This window comes from Rhinolophus ferrumequinum, chromosome 25, assembly GCF_004115265.2.
Source record: "Rhinolophus ferrumequinum isolate MPI-CBG mRhiFer1 chromosome 25, mRhiFer1_v1.p, whole genome shotgun sequence".
NCBI classification, from domain to species: domain Eukaryota; kingdom Metazoa; phylum Chordata; class Mammalia; order Chiroptera; family Rhinolophidae; genus Rhinolophus; species Rhinolophus ferrumequinum.
Window position 1 is genome coordinate 6,069,517 of NC_046308.1, and position 24,560 is coordinate 6,094,076.

The 24,560-nt window shown below is 41.8% G+C and overlaps 1 protein-coding gene across 2 annotated transcripts in view; it reads left to right on the forward strand.

Annotated features, from left to right (window-relative positions):
- The window catches only part of ATP2A2 (ATPase sarcoplasmic/endoplasmic reticulum Ca2+ transporting 2), a 49,555-nt gene extending 32,817 nt beyond the window's left edge, over positions 1 to 16,738 (forward strand). Inside the window, exons 9-21 of one of the 2 annotated variants that reach the window (XR_004422122.1) lie at positions 3,192 to 3,280; positions 3,653 to 3,755; positions 4,605 to 4,736; positions 6,167 to 6,289; positions 6,389 to 6,607; positions 7,365 to 7,700; positions 8,748 to 8,968; positions 9,395 to 9,597; positions 10,750 to 10,835; positions 11,111 to 11,244; positions 11,841 to 11,958; positions 12,043 to 13,621; positions 15,915 to 16,738. Coding sequence is in view for 1 of the 2 variants with exons in the window: in XM_033098366.1 (XP_032954257.1) it covers positions 3,192 to 3,280; positions 3,653 to 3,755; positions 4,605 to 4,736; positions 6,167 to 6,289; positions 6,389 to 6,607; positions 7,365 to 7,700; positions 8,748 to 8,968; positions 9,395 to 9,597; positions 10,750 to 10,835; positions 11,111 to 11,244; positions 11,841 to 11,958; positions 12,043 to 12,163; positions 15,915 to 15,928 (1,899 nt within the window). In the remaining variant the exon portion in view is untranslated. The remainder of the gene's footprint in view (positions 1 to 3,191; positions 3,281 to 3,652; positions 3,756 to 4,604; positions 4,737 to 6,166; positions 6,290 to 6,388; positions 6,608 to 7,364; positions 7,701 to 8,747; positions 8,969 to 9,394; positions 9,598 to 10,749; positions 10,836 to 11,110; positions 11,245 to 11,840; positions 11,959 to 12,042; positions 13,622 to 15,914) is intronic. The other variant, XM_033098366.1, reaches the window with a different exon arrangement.
- Positions 16,739 to 24,560: the final 7,822 nt, after the last annotated feature.

Here is a 24,560-nt window from a genome sequence, read left to right on the forward strand (position 1 = left end):
TTCAAAGGAAGAGAATTCGAAAGCAGCTAGTTTTACCTACTTACTTACCTACCTAAAATTCCAATTGATATTTCCATAACACATTGAATGAGACATACTTTCTTCTTGAAAAGTAAATAATTGCCTTTAACTTGCTTTGTTCTATGTATTATCCGTCCTTCCTTAGGTTGTTTTGACCACCACTCAGGGGTAAAATAAGAAACTGTTCAAACTTGCCCTTAGAAAAATAAGAACTAAAGAAATATAATGGGACAGGTGAATTAAGTTCTTTTATATAATTCAATTGCCGTAAATTTTATGTAAACAACTGTGTGGAAGTCAAATTGTAATTTTCCGAAAGGTACACGACTCATACAAATATTTAGTGGACACATATCAAAGATTCTGTTTGGCTTATTAATTGAGGGAATCAGTGAGGTGGTCAAACTGGTTACAAGAGCATTGAGGACATGCTCCGATTAAAATAGAATTGCTGTATGCTAGGTTATAAAAACTGGTTAATATCCTAAGGCAATAAAACTACTAGGTTACCTGTGCTACAGGACACAGATCCACAACTTTACATAACGTGAGCCCTTACTAACAAATAGTATAGTGAAACAGTGTTACATTTTTCTAGAACACTAAATCTTTGAGTGGGCCTGTTAAGTAATGCTTCTGAATGACATTGAGAGGACATGTGGTACCCTCTTGGTCTTATCTCCGGGTTTTGGATAATGTTTTTTTAACATTGGAAATTGTTTTTGTCTTAATACAGTTAAACTCTGAATCTTTATCTTGCCAAATTTAAATTTCATGATGAGTTTTAGATACAACATACCCTCCCAACTCATTGTGTAGTTTAAAACGAGATTTAGAATGAATGGACAAGTGTTTAAAACAGATTGGGGTGTTCTGTAAGCTTCTTGGTTTGTCTTGGGATTCTCCAGTAAATGCAGAGTTTGAGCTACCTAAGTTCTCATTCTTTGGAACCAGAAAGGGACGAATCAGCTAAAAACTAGTTGTCGGCTAAAAGCTGATTATTTTGGGGAAGAGGAAGGGAATTTCATGGTACCTGTTTCGTTTCCCCCAGCAAATTGTTTAAACTTAGCCTGAAAGCTTTAATTTTCATCGGAATAGACCTTTATATCCATGAAAATAAGCAATGTCTGAAATTGTAACCTTAAAAAAATGTTTTTTTTAATTTAAAAGTTTGGGCAGCAGATCAGACTTCAAACTCAGAGTGCAGTAGAGTCCATAATAAAATTTTATGTTGTTTTTATATTTTCCCTTAAGTGGTTTGATTTAAAATGTTTTCTTAAAGAAACAACCTGCCTATTTGTTGTTCTATCTTGGTAACAGAAAGCTGACGCTAATCAGTATTCTATAGGAGGTTTCTTGCGGTGGATTGCATAACTGCACTTGACTTAGGGATACTTTCATCATGCAATTCCTAAATGATTTACTTGCTCACAATCTAAAATGCCAAAGTGTGTTCAGATTTAGTTAACATGGATTAGAATTCTGAATGTCTTAGAATATTTTGGACTCTGGTTATAGACCCAAAAAGTTGCACTTTTTATAAATAGAATATCATTAAAGAAATGGCATGGTATGTAGTAAATTAATACTGCCAACTTGCTTTGATATTGCTTAGAACAGTTAATTTGTTTTTCACATGTGACTTTATTTGAATCATATGGGAATCCTGCTCAAGAGGTTTGGAAACTAAGGCTCTGAGAAGTTGTGACATGTCTGGAGGTCACGCAACTTCATATACAAGGGTAAAGTCGGATTTTCTTATAGGAAAGATTGGTAGTTAAATCTGGTCCTCTCTCTATTCCACCCAACAATTTTGTAACCTTGAGCACATCCTTTAACCTCTCTGGTCCTTTATTTCCTCTTCTGTAAAATGTCAAACATCTTTGGAAAGAGTCTTTTGACAAGCTTCCTTTTTTAGGTGTTGTATCTGTTAGAAAAAAAATTGTAGGAGTCAGGGATCTTGCTGCATGTGAACTTGGACATGAATCTTTCCTTCATTTGACACTGATGTATGTGTTTGAACAGGAGTTATCATAGTTTCAGATCACATTCTATATTTTGTATTTTTTAAAAAAAAACATTTTGTCTGTCTGTCTTATAGCTTCAGTTCAGTTCCAAGGTTGATTTTGTTCTGAGTATACTTTTGAAATAAAGCTTTTGGAATTTAAAAATATGTCATATATAACAAGCAGATCTTGTGAGGCAAAAGAAGTTATAACAAAGTTAGCTGATTTTCTTACTGAATATGAGTTGGGTTACTCTGAAAAGATGTTTTTAAAGCGTTGCATGGTTCTCTTTTATTTGAATTTAACATTTTTAAAATTCGTTATTGAACAGTTTGATCATATTTTCTATTGCTGGATATTTCAGAGAGATTTTGGCATGATAATGTATAGTTTGAGTATCACTTTGTGTGTGTTTTTAAGAGAAGGTTTTACAGTTTCAATTTGCAATGAAAACACAAATCTAAATCTTAGTCTTCCAAACTGGGCTTCTAAACTATAATTGGAAAGCAAATCAAGAAAACCTCATCTTTAAGAAACTAGCTCGTGTCACATTATTTTATAAAATTAAGACTTCTTTCCTAAGCATGCTTCCATCTGTATTGTCTCGCGGCAGTTCATGCGGCTCTGAGAGCTCTTTACTGTATACGTGTAGTTATGCAGCTTCATAGAAAATGAGCTATTGCCACAATAAAAATAAGTGGGAAGGAGCAGAGAAGCAGTTCGTCTCACTTTACTCAGGGAATGTTGAAGCAACTCTGAAATGTGAGTTGAGTTTATTTTCCCAAGCTTTTACTCCTCACTCGAAGGCAGGATTGCCTAATGTCACCTCCTCAGCCAGCCGTTTGCAGTTGGGAATTCTGAGCATTCTAGAGTACTGCTACCCATAGTCCTGTACCTCAGGTCTCCTGTGGGTGGTCTTCTGTGTCTTCAGGGCCACTGTCCATTCAGCACCTCCGGGGTGCTGTTTCTCAGATGGTTAGGGGGGTAGGGGAGGTGGTCTTAAACTGCCTGCAGGTGGAATAAAGGACAGCACTTCGGATGCTGAGCTTCAACTAGTAAGTTTCATTAAAACTGTTTCCTTAAATAAGACTTTTGTCTTAGCAAAGATGTTTTTTTCTAGCATGGTTTTATACCTTTTAAACACTTACGCTTCTTTTTCTGTAGATGTTCATTCTGGACAGAGTTGAAGGTGATACTTGTTCCCTTAATGAATTTACCATAACTGGATCAACATATGCACCTATTGGAGAAGTGTGAGTAAACCCTCCTTACCATTTAAAGAATCTATTGTGGCAGTTTGGTACTTGTACAGATTTGCGGTGTGTCTACAAAGGTGAAGACAGCTTTCTGAGTAGGGCTCATTGCATCCCATGTGAAGCCTAAATTTTTAAGTGGGATTTCTGTTTGTTCTTTATTGATACCAGTGGTGGAGGAATTTCATGAACTAAGAATTTCTGGTCTTTACTGATTATTGTCTCCAGCATTGGATTTCTAAGAGCCATCACTCAAGTTCTTTTGAATACTTGCCAGTCTGTGGTCCACAAAATTGTTTATATTATTAAATAATTAAATAAAAAATCAGTAGAGATGACCACACTGTGCTCTAAAGGTTTTTTCTTTGACAGGCATAAAGATGATAAACCAGTGAAATGTCATCAATATGATGGTCTTGTAGAATTGGCAACAATTTGTGCTCTTTGTAATGACTCTGCTTTGGATTACAATGAGGTAAGGCACTCCTCAGAAATGAGAAACTAGACCTGACTGTTCCTAGTTCAAGGGTGGAGTGGGTGAATGAAAATCCAGCCTTCCTTCCTCCCTTCTGAAAGTAAGGGTTCCTGATTTGATTTCCTCTTTCCATTCAAGAGCTTGTCTCTATCAGAGTCAGCATGACCTAGCCAAGGAAAGCTGAGAGCCTTTCACATGTCCTCTGTAACTGAGTATTGCAGCTATTTAACCTAATAGTTGTAGTTTACATGATATTCTCATCTGTTTCTAGTTTGGTTACTATAAATGAATAAAGCCCAGGATAGAAAACGTTTTCCTGAAAGCATAGGGTATTGATCTTGCTTAAGATGGGTAGCATTATATCTTTGAGGATAAGCTGAGGCATACAGGGTTATTTTGATGACGATGAAGGTAAAATAATAATATAAAATTTAACAGAAAACAGTTTTTCCTCCCCTTTTAATTACAGTGAGATAAATCCTTTGGTTTCTATCTAAAAGGCAAGCCAGTCCCCATCAAAAACAATGTAAAGTCTGTAGATAAGTAATGATGTGGGATTATAAATACTATTTGAAAGCTCTGTATGAACTCATACTGTGATTAGTGGCTTCTTACAGCTAAGGGAAATGAAAAACCTAATTATTAGAATAAGGTAAAATGCATGCCTGTGCTGTGACTGTATTTTTAATTATCTGGATCATGTGCTCCCGAGTAGAACAGAAATGGTGCATAGAATAATCAAGCAGTGGAGGACAGGTTGCCCTCGATGGAAAAGTCTTTATTAAAGAAAAATGTACTTGTTTACTACTTTTCCCTTTTTTGCACTTTCTATGTCTTTAACCAATACAGGCAAAGGGTGTATATGAAAAAGTTGGAGAAGCTACGGAGACTGCTCTCACTTGCCTGGTAGAGAAGATGAATGTATTTGATACCGAATTGAAGGGTCTTTCTAAAATAGAACGAGCAAATGCCTGCAACTCGGTTAGTATTTGAACCCTAGTTCTAATAGCATATTTAAAGTACATGAAGCAAAAACTGACAAAAATAAAAGGAAAAATAGACAAATACGCAATTAGAGTTGGAGATTTTAACAGACGTCTCTCAAGAATTGATAGAATAAGCAGATGAAAAAAATCAGTAACAATGGAAGATTTGAACGATACTGTAAATATACTTGACCTAATCCTTATTTATTTTCTGCTACTGTAATGTGCACTTGCAGTGCATAAGGAACATTCACCAGAATAGACTGTACAGCCGGTCCATGAAGCAAGACTCAATATATTTTACAAAGGACTGAAATCATGCAGATGGCTGCTGACCACAAAATTTAAATTAGAAATCAGTAACAATAAGAGCAGTTCCCCAAATATTTTTAAGCTAAATGACACTTTTTTAAATAATCCATGGGTAAAAGAAGAAACCATAGCGGAAATGAAAAAATATTTTGAAGTAAACAATATTGAAAACACACCATGTGAAAATTGGAAGATGCAATGAAAGCATTGTTTCAAGGGAAATGTGTAGCTTTAAGTGTGGATACTGCAAAAGAAGGTCAAAAATCAATTATAAGAACTTTTATATGAAAGTAGAAAACCAGCAAATTAATAAACAAGATCAGGTACCTATAATGAACAATTTTATACCAACAAATTGGACATCATAGAATTGACCAATCCCTTAAGTAATACAACTTTCTAAACTGACACAAGAAAAATGGAGTAATCCTGTAAAGTTAAATTAATTGAATCTGTAATTCAAAATCTACCCCCACAAAAATTCTCCAGGCCCAATTCTGCCAAACACTTAAGAAAGAAATACCAGTTTTAGAAGACGATGATTTGGAAAATGAAACCCTTCTCAATACCCAAACCCGACATGGATGTGACAAAAAAGGGAAGCGACACTAATATTCTTTATAATACAGATGTAAAGACTCTCAACACAACATTAGCAAATCAGGTCTAGTAATATATTAAACCGGTAGCATGTCATGTTCAAGTGGAATTACCACGACTACCAGGGTAGCTTAACAGTCACAGGCCAGTCAGTGGTGGCGGTGGTGGAGGGTGCAAAGCCCCTAGGTCGGACAGGTTGTTAGCTGATGACAAAATGCCACAGAGGCAACCTGAAGACTCAGCTTCACAGAGACTGAGGTTTAGAATTGTTTGATTCTAGACCTATAATTACTCAGTGAAGGGAAACAAATAGCGTCAGTAGCATCATGGAACCTAAAAGTGATGCATTAGCTGTAATGACCACCACAGATAAGGGCAGGACTGTGTGTTTATGGTCCTTTGCTACACCCCCAATACCTGTCATATATTATTAGGTGCTTAGTGAATGTCGAACGAGTGAAAAATTTACAAAAATTGTCATCCAATGGTATTCCATATGTGTTTTCTTCATAGGTCATTAAACAGTTAATGAAAAAAGAATTTACTCTAGAGTTTTCACGTGATAGAAAATCAATGTCGGTTTATTGTACACCAAACAAGCCAAGCCGGACATCGATGAGCAAAATGTTTGTGAAGGCAAGTACAGCAAATTGCTGTTGAGATGTTCTTATCAGGATGAGCGTCCTGAGTGAGCCAGTATATAAAATGGTTGATCTAAATCTGTAACATTTCCAGGGTGCTCCTGAAGGTGTCATTGACAGGTGCTCCCACGTTCGAGTTGGAAGTACCAAAATACCTATGACCCCTGGAGTCAAACAGAAGATCATGTCTGTCATTCGGGAGTGGGGCAGTGGCAGCGACACACTGCGGTGCCTGGCTCTAGCCACTCATGACAACCCACTGAGAAGAGAAGAAATGAATCTTGAGGACTCCGCCAACTTTATTAAATATGAGGTGAGCTCATGAAAAGGTTTTCACCCACAGCCTGCACATTCATTGTGTTTAAACAGCAGTCCTGGGTAAAAGGTCAAAGGAGTCTTGTTTTTGCCAAGAAAGAGGTGTGTTTGTTTATTTTCCTGCAGGCCAAATGCATCACCATTATAATTTAGGTTGCTGCTTCAAACATATATAGTTAACAATTTAATACAAGTCTGTTACTGTCAAAATAGAATTATCAAGACTTGAGCTAAATAAACTTGTAAAACCTATTTTGCAACTTTTGTGTACATTAAAATAGTTTAAAAATTGGGAATATTTTTTAAAACATTAGTTACTGAAGATCAAAATATCGAAGTTGCGAGATTCCTTCTCCTTTTCTGCTCATAAAATTCTCACATATTAGGTATGTGACGTCCTGAAGCATTGAATGAAAGGGACAAGCTTTGGTACTATGGGCTCCTAAAGTGGCCAGTATCAGAATGCTCTTATTCCTCAGAATGGTTTTTCCCCTCATTTTAGAATACTGTCGTTACGAAAGTTAAAGACTGATTTGGTAAGAAGAATGTAGTGATGTTTTTAATCATTTTGATTGAAATTAATATTCATCATTGGATTTATATCTCTAGTGTGAATATTTAGGATAATAGTCAAAGTTACAGAATTCATCGTAAGTGCAGAAAACTTTGTTCTTAATGTATAACTAGCCCTTGTGTCACACTAGAAGAAAAACCAGAACTTCCTGTTTTAAAATAAGGTGATTCTTTTTCTGTAGACCAATCTGACTTTTGTGGGCTGCGTGGGCATGCTGGATCCTCCGAGAATTGAAGTAGCCTCTTCTGTGAAGCTGTGCCGGCAGGCAGGCATCCGGGTCATCATGATCACGGGGGACAACAAGGGCACCGCTGTGGCCATCTGTCGCCGCATTGGCATCTTTGGGCAGGACGAGGATGTGACGTCAAAGGCTTTCACAGGTCGGGAGTTTGACGAGCTCAATCCTTCAGCCCAGAGAGATGCCTGCTTGAATGCCCGCTGTTTCGCTCGGGTCGAACCTTCCCACAAGTCGAAAATTGTAGAATTTCTTCAGTCTTTTGATGAGATTACAGCTATGGTGAGTTTCTTTGGCCATGTCAGGTGACCCACTACACAAACAGAGCAAATTCTAATTCTGACCATTAAATTTTTACTGATAGCTCCCAGATTTGGAATTTCTTGGTTTTTGTCATGATCTAGGATTCTTTTGACCAGTAGTTGGCATGCTGTATGTTGTATGCAAGGAAGATTGTTAGAAGTAGCTTTTGCATCAGTCACGGGAAATACTTGGTGATACCTAGTTTTTGTCTGGGTTAAAGTATACGTGTTTATACCTCAAGTTTTCTAAAAATTGACTGAAACTATATGTGATCTGTGTTCTCTCTCTCTGGATAATCCTGCTGAGATTAGTGTGCTTCTGAAGCAGTCTTTAAGAGCTGCCTGTTGAGGTATTTCTGGTATTCTTCCCCTCATCTGTGATTTTTCACCCAGACACATTAACATGGTGTTATATTTGCTTTCTGTCGCTTGTCTATAAAACTTTTAAGAAATTTTGTTGTTTGAAACCAGATACTACAGATGTACTCCTCACTTCCTCTTTGCTCTCCCTTTCCTCCCCTCTCCTAGAGAGAACCACCGTTCTGAATTTGATATTAGGTGTTTAGTAAAAGTATAAAAAAGAAATACGTGGGAATGATAGTTTTGTTTCTGTAGACGATATTTTTAGTATTTTTGCATGTTTTTGACCTATATAAATGGCATTTAGTTTATGTGTTTTTGCAGTTCACACCTATTCTACTTGAGGTTTATGTGGATACTTCATTTTGACTGCCATATAGGTTGTTTTTTGGTTGGTTTGGTAAAAAAATAATACAGATGAATTTGAACTCTCCTTTGTTCCACTTCCTTCTGAAGTCTCTCTTCAGTAATAAGCTCATTTAGCAATTTTACATTTACCAGGTAAAATGTGTTTTGTGGCACCAACTTATAAAAACAAAAATTCTCTAGCTCCTGGCCCCGAGGCCCATAGCTCCATTCATTTCCCTTGTTTCGGGGATGGCTGAGCCATTGGCAGGGACATGTGTTAGATGACCGGTGTGTAGACCACTGTCGGGTTCCCTTTCAGACTGGGGATGGTGTGAATGACGCTCCTGCTCTGAAGAAAGCGGAGATTGGCATTGCCATGGGCTCTGGCACCGCGGTGGCTAAAACCGCCTCTGAAATGGTGCTGGCCGATGACAACTTCTCCACCATCGTGGCCGCTGTGGAGGAGGGGCGGGCCATCTACAACAACATGAAGCAGTTCATCCGCTACCTCATCTCCTCCAACGTGGGCGAAGTTGTCTGGTGGGTCCCTTTGGCAGATCGCTCGTGTTGCTTTGTCTAACACCAGGGCTTGTGATGGCCAGTTTTTCACATTTGTTCTTCCTATGGCAGCAGCTTTGGTCTTTGTGCATGAGGTGGGAGGGAGGGCCAGGCAAGCCACAGGAAGCCCTTTGAAGGTAGAGGTACTTGCGGCCCGGCCCTCGGGAGGGTTGTCTGTGGCTGCTTTAACATAGAAATGAGTTTAACTATATAAAGTGACATAAAATTCTTGGCCTTCTGAAACTTAACTTGAATTTGAAATGTTTTATGATTGCCAAAAACTGTTATTTCAAGTATTCGTTATTGCTGTCCATTTATTTTTATGGAGGAGGAGGGCATGGTGATGCTGTTCGAATAGTGGCCAAAAATAATTTGGGGTCTCTCTCTCCTTTCTTTGGGTGGAAACAGTATTTTCCTGACAGCAGCCCTCGGATTTCCTGAGGCTTTAATTCCTGTCCAGCTGCTCTGGGTCAATCTGGTGACAGATGGCCTGCCTGCCACTGCACTGGGGTTCAACCCTCCTGATCTGGACATCATGAATAAACCACCCCGGAACCCAAAGGAACCACTGATCAGCGGGTGGCTCTTCTTCCGTTACCTGGCTATTGGCTGTGAGTAGTTTTTTTATGTTGTTGATTTCTAAACAAAATGTTTGTAAGCCAAAATTTTGTAAATTCATCCCTCAAAAGCACACTTTTCTTCTGTCCCCATATTAGGATAGCAAAAAATGGAGGCTGCCCTCTTGCAGTTTAATGAACTGTATGCCCACTTTACCTCTATGTCACCTGTGTAGACCTCATCATCCTGACCCAGGGTGATAGTTCTCTTCCCCATTTCATAGGTTAGGAAAGTGAGGCCCAAAGAGGTTAAGTGACTCCCCTAGGGTCCCATGGAAAGAAAGGTGTTGGTTTGTTTTGTTCTATCTAACACATTCACACAAGTTGAAATTCAGCAAGCACGCCCTGGCATAGAGGGAAGGCTCTCAGCCAGTCAGCCCCTCCAACATGAGCAGGTTCTCATGTGCCCTTCCAGAGCTAACCAGCAAAGAGACTTGATGTATGGATTTTTGCAAGTGATGGCATGCATTATAAAATCCCTGGATGCTGAACCTTGTCTTTTTGTATTTCTCCCTGTTGGGAAATTTCCACGTCACTGCGTATGTAGCTGCCTTGCGCCTGGGCACCTGCTGCTCTGTTACAATAGTAGGGTTAGAGGGTGTGTGCACTGATATCTTTGGGTGGTTGCTACCACCTTGGGACATTCTCTTATTCTCAGGTTCCTGTGATCTCCACTCCCACTGTTGCTTCTTTGTGATAAATTTGCTGAATTCAAATATGTAATTGGTGGGGAGCTGTTCCCAGAATCGGCTTCGGGTGTTGCTGTGTTGGTTCGTGTTCTCCACTAACTGTTCCAACAGCCTTTCCATGTGAAGGTTCTGCCAGGCCTTTGGTGGTGCCAGTAAATGAGGGTACAGCTGCCAGCATCATGGTTGCTGTGCATGACCTGGTCCTCCCAACAGGCGTGGCCTAAGTGTGTATTGGCTGCTGATTAGACATGGGCATGGCTAGTGGAAAGGTCCTTTTCTCACCAATTCTGGAGGAAAAGTTCCCTGGTTCTCCTCTATCACAGACCCCTCTCCTTGCAGAACCCTCAGTCTAACTGCTTTTGCACCAGCAGCTTTAGAAAGACATTCCATGTGTCACCTCAGTGCTGGGGAGTGGGCTGCAGTCCCCACGTGTCAGCATTGTGATGTTTGTTCCCAGGTTATGTTGGCGCTGCTACGGTGGGTGCTGCTGCGTGGTGGTTCATTGCTGCGGACGGCGGTCCAAGAGTGTCCTTCTACCAGCTGGTATGTGGCCACCTTTCTTTGTGTATGAGGCGCAGAGCGCTGTGAGCCCTCACCAGCAAGGTTGTCCTTGAGCTTTCTGTGGTTTGGGTGCCCAGCAGATAATCCGAAGGCTCCGACAGTCAGCAGTCTCATCTGAGATTATTCTGAAGGACCCGCTGTCTGGGAAACGGGGTGGGATCTTGTGTGAGTCTGCGTCCGGGTGTGGTGTGGAATTGGTGCGTGGACTTAGGAAATGGACTCGGCTGATCAGGAACTTGATTGGGCTTTTGTTGCAGAGTCATTTCCTACAGTGTAAAGAGGACAACCCGGACTTTGAAGGGGTGGATTGTGCAATCTTTGAATCGCCGTACCCGATGACAATGGCGCTCTCTGTTCTCGTAACCATAGAGATGTGTAACGCCCTCAACAGGTCAGTGAGTCTTCTTGGCAAGCTGAGGTGAAAGCTCTGACAGCCAGGGCGCCGGCTGTGGGATTGTGTGTGTCATGGTTGGTTGAGGACCACAGGAAAGCTCTGCCTTCCCCCAAAAGAAAGGAGAACAAGCAGCACCGGTTTTTAAAGCTTAAGTGTCGTCATTTCCAGGAAGTGCTTAGCCACCTGCATGTCCCTTCAGAGACAGGGGGCACAGATAGAGCCTTCAGTACCCTGTGTGCCCGTGGGGAAGGAGCACTTTCCCTTTACGCTGAGACTGATGCTATCCAATTAAGCCACCGACAAAAATGGAAATTTTGAAATAGCCCAAGTGTCAAGGGCAATTGAGCAGCTTTGAGCCCAATGAAATAGAATCTGCTGTGCCAAAGCCTAGATTTAAAATTGGAAGTTTGTCCTACATCTGAACGTTCTTCCTTAACTTTGCCACAGGAGAAACTTCAGTAGCAGAATTAGGTCAGTGGGCAGTGCCAGGTTGCTGCCGCCTTACTGAAGCGTGTTTCCAAACAGTCTGTCACTTGTGACCATGCCTTTGCCTTTTGGCGGGCCTATTTCACGTACCTGTCCTTGTTCTGCAGCTTGTCTGAGAACCAGTCCCTGCTGCGGATGCCCCCCTGGGAGAATATCTGGCTCGTGGGCTCCATCTGCCTGTCCATGTCTCTCCACTTCCTGATCCTCTACGTGGAGCCCTTGCCAGTAAGTGCTGGTGGGACCCGGCTGGGCAGGGCCTGGAGCCTCTCCAGCATGTCAGGGGCTTGACGCCGCTTCTGTGTGTTGCAGCTTATCTTCCAGATCACACCGCTAAACTTGACCCAGTGGCTGATGGTGCTGAAAATCTCCTTGCCTGTGATTCTAATGGACGAGACACTCAAGTTTGTGGCCCGCAACTACCTGGAACCTGGTAAAGAGTGTGTGCAGCCTGCCACCAAATCCTGCTCGCTCTCGGCATGCACCGACGGGATTTCCTGGCCGTTTGTGCTGTTCATAATGCCCCTGGTGGTCTGGGTGTATAGCACAGACACTAACTTTAGTGACATGTTCTGGTCTTGACTGACAGTTTTACATAAAGAAGATGTTTAACTTAATCAATTAATTTTTTATTGTTTCAAGCAACTGTCTATTTCTGCTGAATTTTCACATGAACATACTGGCTGGTGAAGGAGGTTTCATACTCTAGATTTTGTTTTGCTTTTTCTGACTCCAGTGGGGCAAAAGTTTCCTTTTTTATACACATAATTAAAGTGTCCATTGACATGTACAGAGAACTAACACTATTTTATGCAAATATTTTTTTGTAGATGAAAAAGCATGTACAGTGTTCTGTTTAATACTCATCCTTGTATAAAAAAAAAAAAAGTTGAGCCAGCAGACATTGTCAGCAAATTAATTGGCAGCAGATTTTAGGAAATGAATGTGTGTGGTTTTTTTCTAAAACGAAATAGCATGTATTGTGTCTTTTGCATGATCATCTGGATTTAATCTGAGATCACAGTCTAATTTTTATTCATAAGCCAATTTTTCTGCACTGGGCAGAGTACTGCTACCTCAGTCAGTATTTTTTGGTTTGCCACCCCTCATCCCTCTCGGTTCACCCCCACCCTCACCCCCACTCCTGGCCCCGCTCGGCTGCTTCTCCTGTAGGATTTCGATGGTTCTGTTTACATCAGTCTTAACAAGAGGTATGCCTGTTCTCGCTTGTGCAGAAAACATTGTTCCAGATTCAATCGACCGGGTTCATGTCCCCTCACATAGTTTTTAAGGTTATTTATTTAAATGTCTAGTGTATTTTACTGTAACAGACATTGTTTTGCCAACATTGCCTATTTCAGTGGCACTTCACAATCTAGTAAAAGAAATAAAACATTTTTAAATGGACAGAAAAATAACTGTCTTGTTTTTAACTCTTAAGTGACTTAGCTTGAACTGTAATAGATGTATTCAACTTTCTTAAGTTCTTATCTCAGACCTTTAGTTTTACTGTGCTCGAGGGGAAGAAGGGTCCTGTTCTGCTGCATAGCTAGTTATAGGAATTTTATTTTTTAATGTCTAGGCACTAATTGTCATTTGTGACACATTTTCTGTGCGTTTCTGCTGGCCTGTTTTAGCCTGGTGTAGAGAACATAAGGGCAAGTGTGTGTGTGTGTGCGTGTGTGTGTTTTGTAAAATCTGTAAATAGCACATGACCAAATGAACATATTGTATAGAACTATTTTTATTTGAATGTGGCACTAACCACCACCATCGTTACTGTGATAAATGTTTGCGCATGTTCCAGATCAGTCTTACCAACAGTGTATAGTCATTAACAGTCCTAACTGTGGTGTTTTCCTCCAATGCCTTCCAACATCCATCAACTAACGTGAGTATTCCCCAAAGGCAACTGCCACCAAGTGCCCTAGCAGTGACACTAATGAACGCCCTGGTGTCAGGCACTGCTATGCTCTGTGGCTGTCCCGAGAGCAGCGGGTGCACGACGCGTGCTACCTGGGCTCACGGGGGCCGGCTTAGCTGCCTGGGACAGTGGCACAGCCAGATGTCGGGCAGGGCCTGGGGGAAGAGCACGTCGTTCTGATGTGGTCAGACTGACCGGTCGAGGGAGCTGTGCCTTTGCTGGTGCTGCGAGGAGGGTTCACAGCAACGTGTGTGGTTCTTTAAAAAGCAAAAAGCTAGTGAAAGTGAGTAACTGAAATAGTGAACTCAAGCATCCAGAAGGATCCTCTTAAATAGGCCACCTTTTTTCACCTTCTGGGTCGTATCGTTGCAGCTAAGGCTTGTCTTCTCTCTCCAGGGTCCGTTAAAGCACAGTTACTAGGGCACGATTCTGCTCGGCTGGCAAACGGCCGGCCCTGTTGTGCAGGAGGCCTGGCAGCAGCTTGTGTTCGGCGGGCGGTGAGGCCCCGAGTGTGGTTGTGAGGGGCCCTGGGCCAGAAGCTGTGATGGACGTGCTGGAGTTTGCGGAAAAGTTAAGAGGTGTCAGGCAGGACGCAGTGCTGTCAAGTTCAGTGGTCTTAGAGGAGGTAGAAGGGGAACATGGAGACTGACTAAATGCAGTCCTGAGGAAGGGGAGGTCAGTTTACTGGGCAGAAAATGGAGGGTTTGGCCAGTTGTAGCATCATGAGGTGTAAAAAGAAACGGGCTGAGTGGGTCAAATGCAAGGAGTGTGTCTTGGCAGCAAACCAAAACAGGATGTCTGAGCTTGGTGGTGGTGTGCTGTTCTGTGGAAACCAAGCTCACCAAACAGTCAACTTTTCCTGACTCAGTTCCTTGATTTAGTGGCCTTTATAAAATAAGTTGAATGGTGTGGGCTGTCGTAGGAGACATGCACAGCCCCAGGTGGTCCTGGGCTGGCCGTTGCCTTGTGGTTTCTTAGCTGCAGTCCCGTCCAGCCCACAGAGGTGGTTTGCACCCACTTCCCTCAGTCCAGACAGCTGGCAGTGGGGAAGAGCCACCGCTGCCTCGAGCAGAGTCCCTGTGTCCTCTCCACTTCAGGCGTGGCCTCTGCAAAGCAGTTGTGTTGCTGAGGGGACATTCCTGGGCTGAGGCCCCCGTCCTGCAGTGAGGGCAGCTGCCCAGCCCCACCCTCACCCCACACCTGCAGGAAGGCGCTGTTGGTGTTTGCCTTGGCCGCCCTCAGTCCTCCAGACAGGTGTGGTCAGGCAGCTCTTGCCTGAAACATGCTCCCAGTGGGCCCTCGGCCCATCCCATTAGAGGGTTCTGCTTTTTGCCACCCCCGACCCCCCAAACTCACCAGCCTCTGATACCGCTTTGCCCAGAAGATGGCAGTCTCATGTCCCCTCCCAGGGACAGCTAGCAGCGTTCTGCCTGTCCAATGCAGTGACACGTTCTGTCGGGAGAGCTGCGTGAGCCCGCAGCCAAGCAGGGCAACTGCCAGCCTCCCTCCCAAGCAGCTGCTCCCACGTCACCCTCAAACTGGGGCCTCAGCCCCCTGCCTGTCGGTGATAGGCCGCCCTCAGCAATATGAGACCACAGGCGTTAGCTCAGTGTTTGCCAAGCACCTGCCCACAGCCCAGAGCCTGCTGAGTCTGCAGGGCGGAGTCAGCCATTGCCTTTTTAATTTAACCACCAAATTGTCAAAACCACCACCCTGCAGTGAACAATGAAGGGACCCTCCAGCCTTTCTTGAAAGGGAATGGTGATAAGCAGCCTGAGGTACAGCAGTTTGCAGTTTCCCTCTGGGACGGGGCAGGGCTGTCCCTGGGGCAGGAAGGGGAGGGGACGGAGCCAGAGGCTTGCACTACCTGCCACACTGCTCACTTCTGCTTCATCCCCCTTATCCTCTGCACTGCTAACTGAAAACTGTTCCTCCTCCGGCCCAGCTCACTCCCGTTTCACCTGAAGCCATTAAGTGCCTGCCTGGTAGGCTTGTCCTGTGAGCCAGGAGGTGGGGGGCTTTGCTCTGTAGCCAGATCACATGAGGGGTCTGTGTTGCCAAGCCAGTGCTTCTAGATACTACTACCCTGTGTGGGCAGTGCCTCAGGGACAGTTAATCAGAAATGCTGGTCTTAAAATCTTAAAAGACCAAACTGAATATTCCCTTTCATCTGTCACTATTAATCTTAGTCTTAAATAAATATTCTAACATTTCATCCCCGTATTTCGTAAAGCTGATTTCCTCTTTCTTTCCTTTTCAGCAATACTGGAGTAACCGCTTCCTAAACCATTTTGCAGAAATGTAAGGGTGTTCGGTTGCGTGCATGTGCGTTTTTAGCAACACATCTACAGTCCTCTGCATGATTGATGTTGAGGGGGAAAGAAAAGTAGAAAAAAGTACCCAACTCATTGTGTGTTATGTGGAGGAAATGTGTATTAATTACCAATGGGGTTTTTAGCTTTTAAATCAAAATAATAATTACAAATGTACAATTTAGCTTAATGAATCAGAAAGCCTCTCCAGAGAATTTTGGTTTCTTTGCTGCAAGAATGAGGTTCTGAAACCTTATCCAAGAACTTAGAAGCCATCAGCCAAGTCTCCATATATTTCTCTGTGTAAAATGTCATAGCTTATATAAATGTACAGTATTCAATATTCAGTTGTAATGCATGCCTTCAGTTGTAAGTAGCCAGATTTCTCTACGGTGTCGTTGAAACTTGCTACTTTTTAATTGGCCCTGTACAGTTTTGCTTATTTATAAATTTATTGAAAACACTACAGGTGTTGAATGGTTAAAATGTAGGCCTCCAGTTCATAACTTCAGTTATTTTTTGAGTGTGCAAACAGCTATTTTGCACTGTATTAAATGTAACTTATTTAATGAAATCAGAAGCAGTAGACAGATATTGGTGCAATACAAATATTGTGATGCATTTATCTTAATAAAATGCTAAACGTCAATTTATCACAAACGCATGTTTGACTTTAGACTGTAAATAGAGACAAGTTGTTTTATTTCTGTGCTGGTAACAACAAGCATTGCACAGATAATGGTTTCAGGTAAATAAATCTATTCTACGATAAGTTCACAGTGTGCTGTTGACTGTTCTCCTGTGGGAGGGACGGACGGGTGAGGTGCACAGAGGGCCACCAGCCCTGCACCCAGAGCAGTTTTGCCCTCATGTGGATAAAGGGAATGGGAAGTTCTTGGACTTTCTGGGTAGGAGAGCAGAGTGGTAAAAGGTCTGCTCATGTGACACAAAATTTATGAAAATTTCTGTCCTGGCTCTACTGTCTTCCCTCAAGTATGGGGAAGCTGAGTGTGTCATCAGTGTAGTTTTCAGAAATAAAAGGTCAGCAGCTTGGAGATGTAGCAATGGAGAGATGCTTCTAAAACTGTTCAGGTACAAAATGTAAAATTCCACATTAATAGATACAGAGAAGCACTGAAGGAGGTCCTGGGATTTTTTCATTTTATGGTTGGTTAGTGCTTATCTGCCAGGGGTGGATTTGGGTGCGGCTTTTCTCTCTTCTAAATTCCCTAAGCTGATTTTTTTATTACTTAAAAAAAATCAGGGATGCAAAAGTAGTTAGATGATTCTATAAATTGATTCTATAAACCTAATAAACACAAAACCTGTTGACTCCACAGATATGGGGAAGAAAAAAAAATTTGAGTATCCTTAACTCCCCTTTTTAACATGATAAAAAACAATCCAGAAGTACTGAAACCCCAGAATTACACTCACCGTCTACTGCTGCCCACTACTTACCGCTGTTCTGGAGAGTTGTGGCCATCAAACGAGACGAAAATGCCTACGAGTAAACAAAACAGCAAGGGTCATACTAGATCGATGGGAACATCTCATTCTTAGAAGAGTTTAATAATTTGGGGGGGAACTGACATCTTAATGTGAATGATATATAATTCATGTTAATACAAAAATACCAACAGGCATTTTAATCAAACAGTAAGGTGGCATTTCAGCTTAGCGGGTAAAAGTTGGGTTGAAAAAAACACAGCTGTATCCCTTATTCCCAATCAATTGCAAATGGATCAAAAGATTTGAAAAATATGAAACTACACCCCCAAAAGAAAAATGGCTAAATGATATAAACAAAAGAAAACTTGACTAGCTTATAAATATGCAAAGATGATCAATTCCACTGGCAAATTAAAATCAGTGAGATACCATTTCATGCCCATCAACTGATAAAAAGTCTTCTAATACCAAGGATGTGGAGAACGGGCCCTCCTTACGTTGCAAAATAACTGGCCATCATCTAGGAAATTCATGGATGCTCTGAACATAGGACTCAGCAGGTCCACTCTTAGACCTACCTTAGACTAATTCCTCACCATAACAAGATGTTTATAAAAGAAAAGGCTGGAAACAACCTAAATGACCAACAGCAGTAGCAGGAAAATGGATAAGTACATCTGAGGAGTTGAAATCACACTCTGTAGCAATAAAAATGAATAAACTGGAACTGCAGGTATCAACAGAAATAAATCTCCCTGCACAGTGAAACCAAATATATCAAGTTCAGGATGTGCAAGACAGTACCACGTAATGGTCTCAACTGCCCATGGGCCATTGTGCGTCTGTGCTAAGGTGCGTGCACTAGAGCATAAATCAATGCACGGCTTCCTTCATGAGAAAGTCTTGCTAACAAAAAACACGTCAGCTAAACTCAGCCAAAGGTGGATTTACATTTGGGTGCAAACTCCTTGCCTCCGAGTAGACTAGGATCAAACAGCTCAGTGACAAGAGTTCAAAGACAGCAGGCACAAGGGAAGTGAGTGGATACAGTGGTTGGTTGGTTCCAAGGAGGGAGGGTGGGCTGGGCTTCTCTATCAGTCATGCTTGGGTGCTTAGGTGTTCATTATGCCTGTTTGTATGTCTGAGATTTTTTTTTAAAAGCAAACCATAAAAGTGCTTAGAGAAAACATGGAACATGAAAAGCATGACACAAGTCCTGGAAGAAGAGTGATAAATTGACTACAAAAATTCCAGAGTAGAATACACCTCCCTAGAATTGGGAAAATAGATTAGTTTCACATATGATTGGCAAAGATCAAAGTTTGTTACTCATCTCTCCCCTTTGCAGCCAGCATTAGGAAACAGGTACTCGTGCTGATGGCGAGAATATAAATTGGCCCAGGGCAATTTGACAATATCTGAGATTTTTAAACATCCATACCCTTTGATCAAGCATTTCACTTTGGTGACATTCTCACACGTTGACAAAAACAAAAATAATTGTGCTGCACTGTTGCAGCAAAAGATTGGGAATAACCTGGGTGCCCATCAATAGGCAAGATGTTGAATAAACATCAATACCACGGAATACGCAGTCTTAAAACAAGGCGGATCTGTGAACCAGCAGGAACAATTGTCCAATCTATGTTGTCTGCCCAGTGAAATACTAAAAAGTGCAAAGCAGTGTATATAGTATTTTTCATTCGTTTTTTTAAAAAGGGAGGAAGTGGGCTGGCCCGGTGGCTCAGGCGGTTGGAGCTCCATGCTCCTAACGCCAAAGGCTGCCTGTTCGATTCCCACATGTGCCAGTGGGCTCTCAACCACAAGGTTGCCAGTTCGATTCCTCGAGTCCCACAAGGGATGGTGGGCAGCGCCCCCTGCAACTAAAATTGAACACGGCACCATGAGCTGGGCTGCCACTGAGCTCCCAGATGGTTCGGTTGGAGCACGGGCTCCCAACCATAAGGTTGCCGGTTCGGTTCCCGCAAGGGATGGTGGGCTGTGCCCCCTGCAACTAGCAGTGGCAACTGGACCTGGAGCTGAGCTGCGCCCTCCACAACTAAGACTCAAAGGACAACAACTTGACTTGGAAAAAAAGTCCTGGAAGTACACACTGTTCCCCAATAAAGTCCTGTTTAAAAAAGGGGGGAGGGGAGGAAGTTAACAGTTTCCAGTTACGGTGGTTGCTGAAAATAACTGGAAATGCTGTGATGGCAGATGGTGGGAGCCAATTTTCTCACGTTGGAGTGGGAAGTTACAAATAAGCAGGGCAAGAAGGCTAGAATGATCCATGTGGTCAATTTCAGTTTGAGACACCGGGATGAACTCAAGTTTGGCTGAATGTTGATACAGACAGTTCCGTGCAGGACTGTGTCTAGTCCTGGGCATCTACATGTAGATTTCCTTGCACTGTCAAACCTGAGAGGGCTGAGAAGCACGGGCCCTCCAGCAGCGACGAGCACACGTAGCTCCCAGCGTTAGGTTTCTAACACCACTCTTCAGTAAAGGGAATCAAGTGCCATTGGGTTAAATGGCTGATTCTGGGGCTGGGGCAGAAATCGTAGAGCACGTGCCTGAGGACATTGTCACACCAGAAAGTAAGGACGTGCTCAAAACAAAAACAGTGGTCAGTAATGAGGTGTCAAAGCGTCACAGGAGCCAACTGAAAAGCTCTTGAGTGTCGAAGCTGGAACAATCTGAGAAACAAAGTAGCACTGGATTATTCCAAAGTGTAAAATAAATATCCACGAATCCATATTGATATAAATAAATGGGAGAAAGGAGAAACCTGTCACACAGAAGAATCCCATGTCGACATTCTGCCCTCGAGGTGACGCCTACTTCTGTCCCTTACGTGTGAGCCATGCACAGTGACGTTCCTTACACAATATGTGCAGTATGGATGGGAGAAACCCAAAGTGGAGAAAGCTGACAGACGCTACCTCTGTCAAGTGATGTCAGCTGGAGAGCATGTACCCACGACATGAAGGGAGAATGGCATCTTACCTGTGGTCTTCAAAATGTAACCGCAGGGACATATAACCAAAGGGAAAGAAAACATCTGACAAATCCAAAGAGACATTCTGCAGAACACCTGACTGGGGCTCCTTAAAACTGTCAGTCGTCACAAACGGAAAATCTGAGAAACTGGCACGGCCAAGTGGTGCCTAAGGATACATGAAGACACACTGTAATATGGTATGTATGCTGGATGGGATCCTGGAACAGAAAGGCAAAAACTAAGGAAATCTGACTCTATTTACTAATGGGTAAACGTTGGTCCATAATAATGTATAACTATTGGGACAAATGTACCATATTGTTGTAAGATGTTAATAATAGATGGAAACTGGGCCTGGGCATATCGGAACCTTCTGTACTATCCGTTCAATTTTTCCGTAAGTCTAAAAATATTCTAAAATAAAAGGTTTATTTTAAAATGCTTGGATAAATATTTTTTTAAATCCTCATAGAAGCATCAAAGAACTATAAGATAATATAGAATTCCCAGGCCAAAATCTAAGAGAAAGCAAAGAGAATCAACTTCCAAGGTCACTTTTCTCTGTGGCATCTACCTGTCCAAATAAACGAAGCTGTGAAAACAAGGTTGTGAGAGCTCAGGGAGTGAAAGGGCAAAACCAAAACCCAGGGCCCACCGAAAGTGGGAAGAATCCTAGGACAGGAAGCTGTGACTCTGCAGGGCTGACACCGCAGGGGAAGGGTAAACCAGGACACCGGAACCTCCTTCCCCAAAACTCAAAAGGCGCTAGGCAGCATCGTCGTGGTGCTGAGCAGAACCAGGAAAATATGCCATCGAGAGGGAGAGAGAGAGAGAGAGAGAGCGAGAGAGAGAGAGAGAGAACACGCGAGAGGATCTGCAGTCCCAATTCCAGCCTCATGTGGTCTGTGAAACCTCAGGGCACGAACTGAAAGTCACCAGCAGTACCCCTAAGCACCAGGCAGAAATAAACATCAGTCTTCTCTAGAGGAAGGCGCCTTCATTTTATGTCTTGGGAGAGCCACACAACTATTTTTCAAAACAGCACACAGCAAAAGATAACTAAGCACACAAGAAAACGAGGCACCATGAGTGAGACGCGCAGAAACAGACATTATAGGTCCACCCAGACTTCCATATTGGAAGCATTGCTTATAGATCATAAAACATCCACGCCGACAGTAGCCCCCCCCTTATCCGTGGGTGGTCTTAGGGAGAAAAAGGAACTGGAAAATATGGAAGAAAGGTTAAAATACTTTGAAAATAGACTGAAAAAGGTATTTGAAGAGATAATGGCTGAGAATTTTCTATAACTGATAAAAGAGCAATCGACAGATGCAAGAATCCCAACAAATCTGAGCAATCCACAGATGCAAGAATCCCAACAAATCCCAAAAATAAAAAATCCAGCCCTAGACATATAGTGAACTGCAGAAAACCAAAGGCAAAGAAAATCTTAAAAGCAGCAGAGGAAACAAAAAGGCATTACCTTTAAAAGAGTGAGTGGCCACTGCTGACTTCACAACAGTAAGTGGAGGCCAGAAAACAGTGGAGCTTCACCAACAGAAAGAAATCACTGGCAATCTAGAATTCCAAACCTGGAGAAAATATACAGTCTTTAAAGAATCAAGGTAAAATGAAGATATTTTCAGACAAGCAAAAACAGTTCTTCACCAGCAGAATCATGCTAAGGGAAATTCTAGAAGGGGACAGGAGCAAACTGAGTTACCTGCGGGCTTCTGTCATGCAAGAGCACGGGGAAGATACTGGTTGGCTTCGGCTAGAGATACACTGGCAGATGTGTGACTGTTCCTAGAGTAACCACGAGAAAACGGAACCAAAGGTAAGACTAACAAATCAACAGAAAGAAAAAAAGAAACCTAAAAAGAACAAAAGGAAAGGACACTAGAAGATGGCAGAGCTAACCCCAGATACAACCCATAACAACATTATAAGAATATACTAAATACGTTACTCTGGTTGCTCTATTTCTGAGTGACAGCCGCGTGACCCAGATGGCCCCATTTGGAAAAGTAGTCTGTGCTTCTAACTTGATACCCGGCAGCAGGAAGTGATACAAACATGTCCAGGCGTCAGGTAGGAAGTGTTGGGGAAGTTGAAATTGGTTGCTTTTCCATCAAAATTATAAAATGTTTCCATCAAAGTTATAAAATGTAGTTTGTAAGTTTGGAAACTACTCAAAATACCTTGATTCAGGGCTAAAAATGTACAAAGTTTAACATCTGTATCTCTTTGACATTTATAAATTGCGACAAAGATTTTGGTGAAAACAGTTTATGTTTTAAATAAACTGTGACGAACTATGCAAGTACTAAAAGAGATGGTATATACACACAAATTTATGCAATTTCAGATTATCTCTGGAAACATACACAAGAAACTAGTGTAGTGGCTTCTGGGAAGGAAACTGGGAAAAGAAAGGCAGGATGGGGAAATTTCACCTTTTGAAAACTGTGAATCTAACTTAAAAAATATATTAGACCACCTGAAAATAACAATTTTATGGAAGTACAAAGAGCTAAGAATAGCTAAAACACTGTTAAAAGTAAGATCCTGGGGTCTTGCTCTTTCAAGTATCAATTTGTATAAAGCTACCGTAATGAAGACAGTGCAGTGTGCGTTCTGGGAAAGAAAAACTGACCAGTGGTCCAAAAGAGAAGGCTCAGAAACAGGCGCTCATCTAGGAACACCTGATTTGTGAGCGCAGCGGTATTAAGCTCAGTGGGAAAAGCAAGAACATTTTTTAGTAACTGGTGATTCTGTTTAAACACAAATGGTGGGAAAAAACATTAGGTCCATCCCTATCTCAAACCATACATATTTGGAGGATAACTTTTAAACTTGAGATAAGGATTAGAAAATACAACCATAAAGAAAAAGATGGATAAATTTAATTACATTAAAATTAAGACTCTGTTAATCAAAAGATACTATAAAGAGAATGAAAGGGCAAGCCACAAACTGGAAGAAATTTACAACTCATACTGTGAATTATATCTAGAATATATATAAACTTCTGTGAATTGATAAGGTAAATACACCAACAAAAAAGTGGACAAAAGAATGAATTTCACGGAAAAGGAAGCACAAATAGTTCCTAAACATATCAAATGATGTTCAATCTTGTTAAAAAATAGAAAAATGTGAATTAAAATCACTGTCATCTCATACCCTCTGTGCTGGAGAAAATTAAGGTTTGATAATATCAGATGCTGGTGAAGAAGGGACAAAGAGCTTCAGGGGTGCATATGAATTGGTACAACCTCTTTGCAAAACATTTTGGTAACACCTGGTAAAACAGAGCAGGCACATACCCTACACCCATCAATTCCACCTCTGGTTTAACCTACAGAAATGTTTTTATGCATCCTAGAAGGCACATGCAGAAACATACATAGCAGCAGTATTTGAAACAAAAAATTAGAAACAGCTGAAGTATCCATCAGTGGCAGAATTAATAAGATGGGAGTGTTTCATACGTACAGTGGAGTATTATATAGCAAAGAAAAATGAATGGGATATCCCATTCTGACCACTCCTCAAAATCATCAAGGTCATCAAAAACAAGTGAAGTCTCAGAAACTTTTCACAGCCAAAAGGGGCCTCAGGAGACATGACGACTCATTGTAATGTGCTATTCTTGGGATCCTGGGACAGAGATAGGCCATCAGGTAAAAACTAAGGAAATCTGAATAAACTATGGACTTTTGTTAATAATGCGTCAATCTCGGTTCATTCGTTGTAATATACCACACTCGTACTGCGTGCAGGGTATATGAGAACTCTGTACTAGACACTCTAGTTTTCTGTAAGTTTAAAACTCTAAAAAATGTCTATTTTTAAATGAACGAGTTATAATAGCAGGATTAATATGGTTCAATTTTTAAAATGTTAAGCAAAATATATCATAAAAAGTACAGACAACAGGGCCGGCCGGTTAGCTCAGTGGGTTAGATAGAGCGCAGTGCTCTTAACAAGGTTGCTGGTTCGATCCCTACACAGGCAACTGTGAGCTGCGCCCGCCACAACTAGATTGAAACAACTACTTGACTTGGAGCTGATGGGTCCTGAAAAAACACACTGTTCCTCAATATTCCCAATTAAAAAATTTTAAAAAGTACAG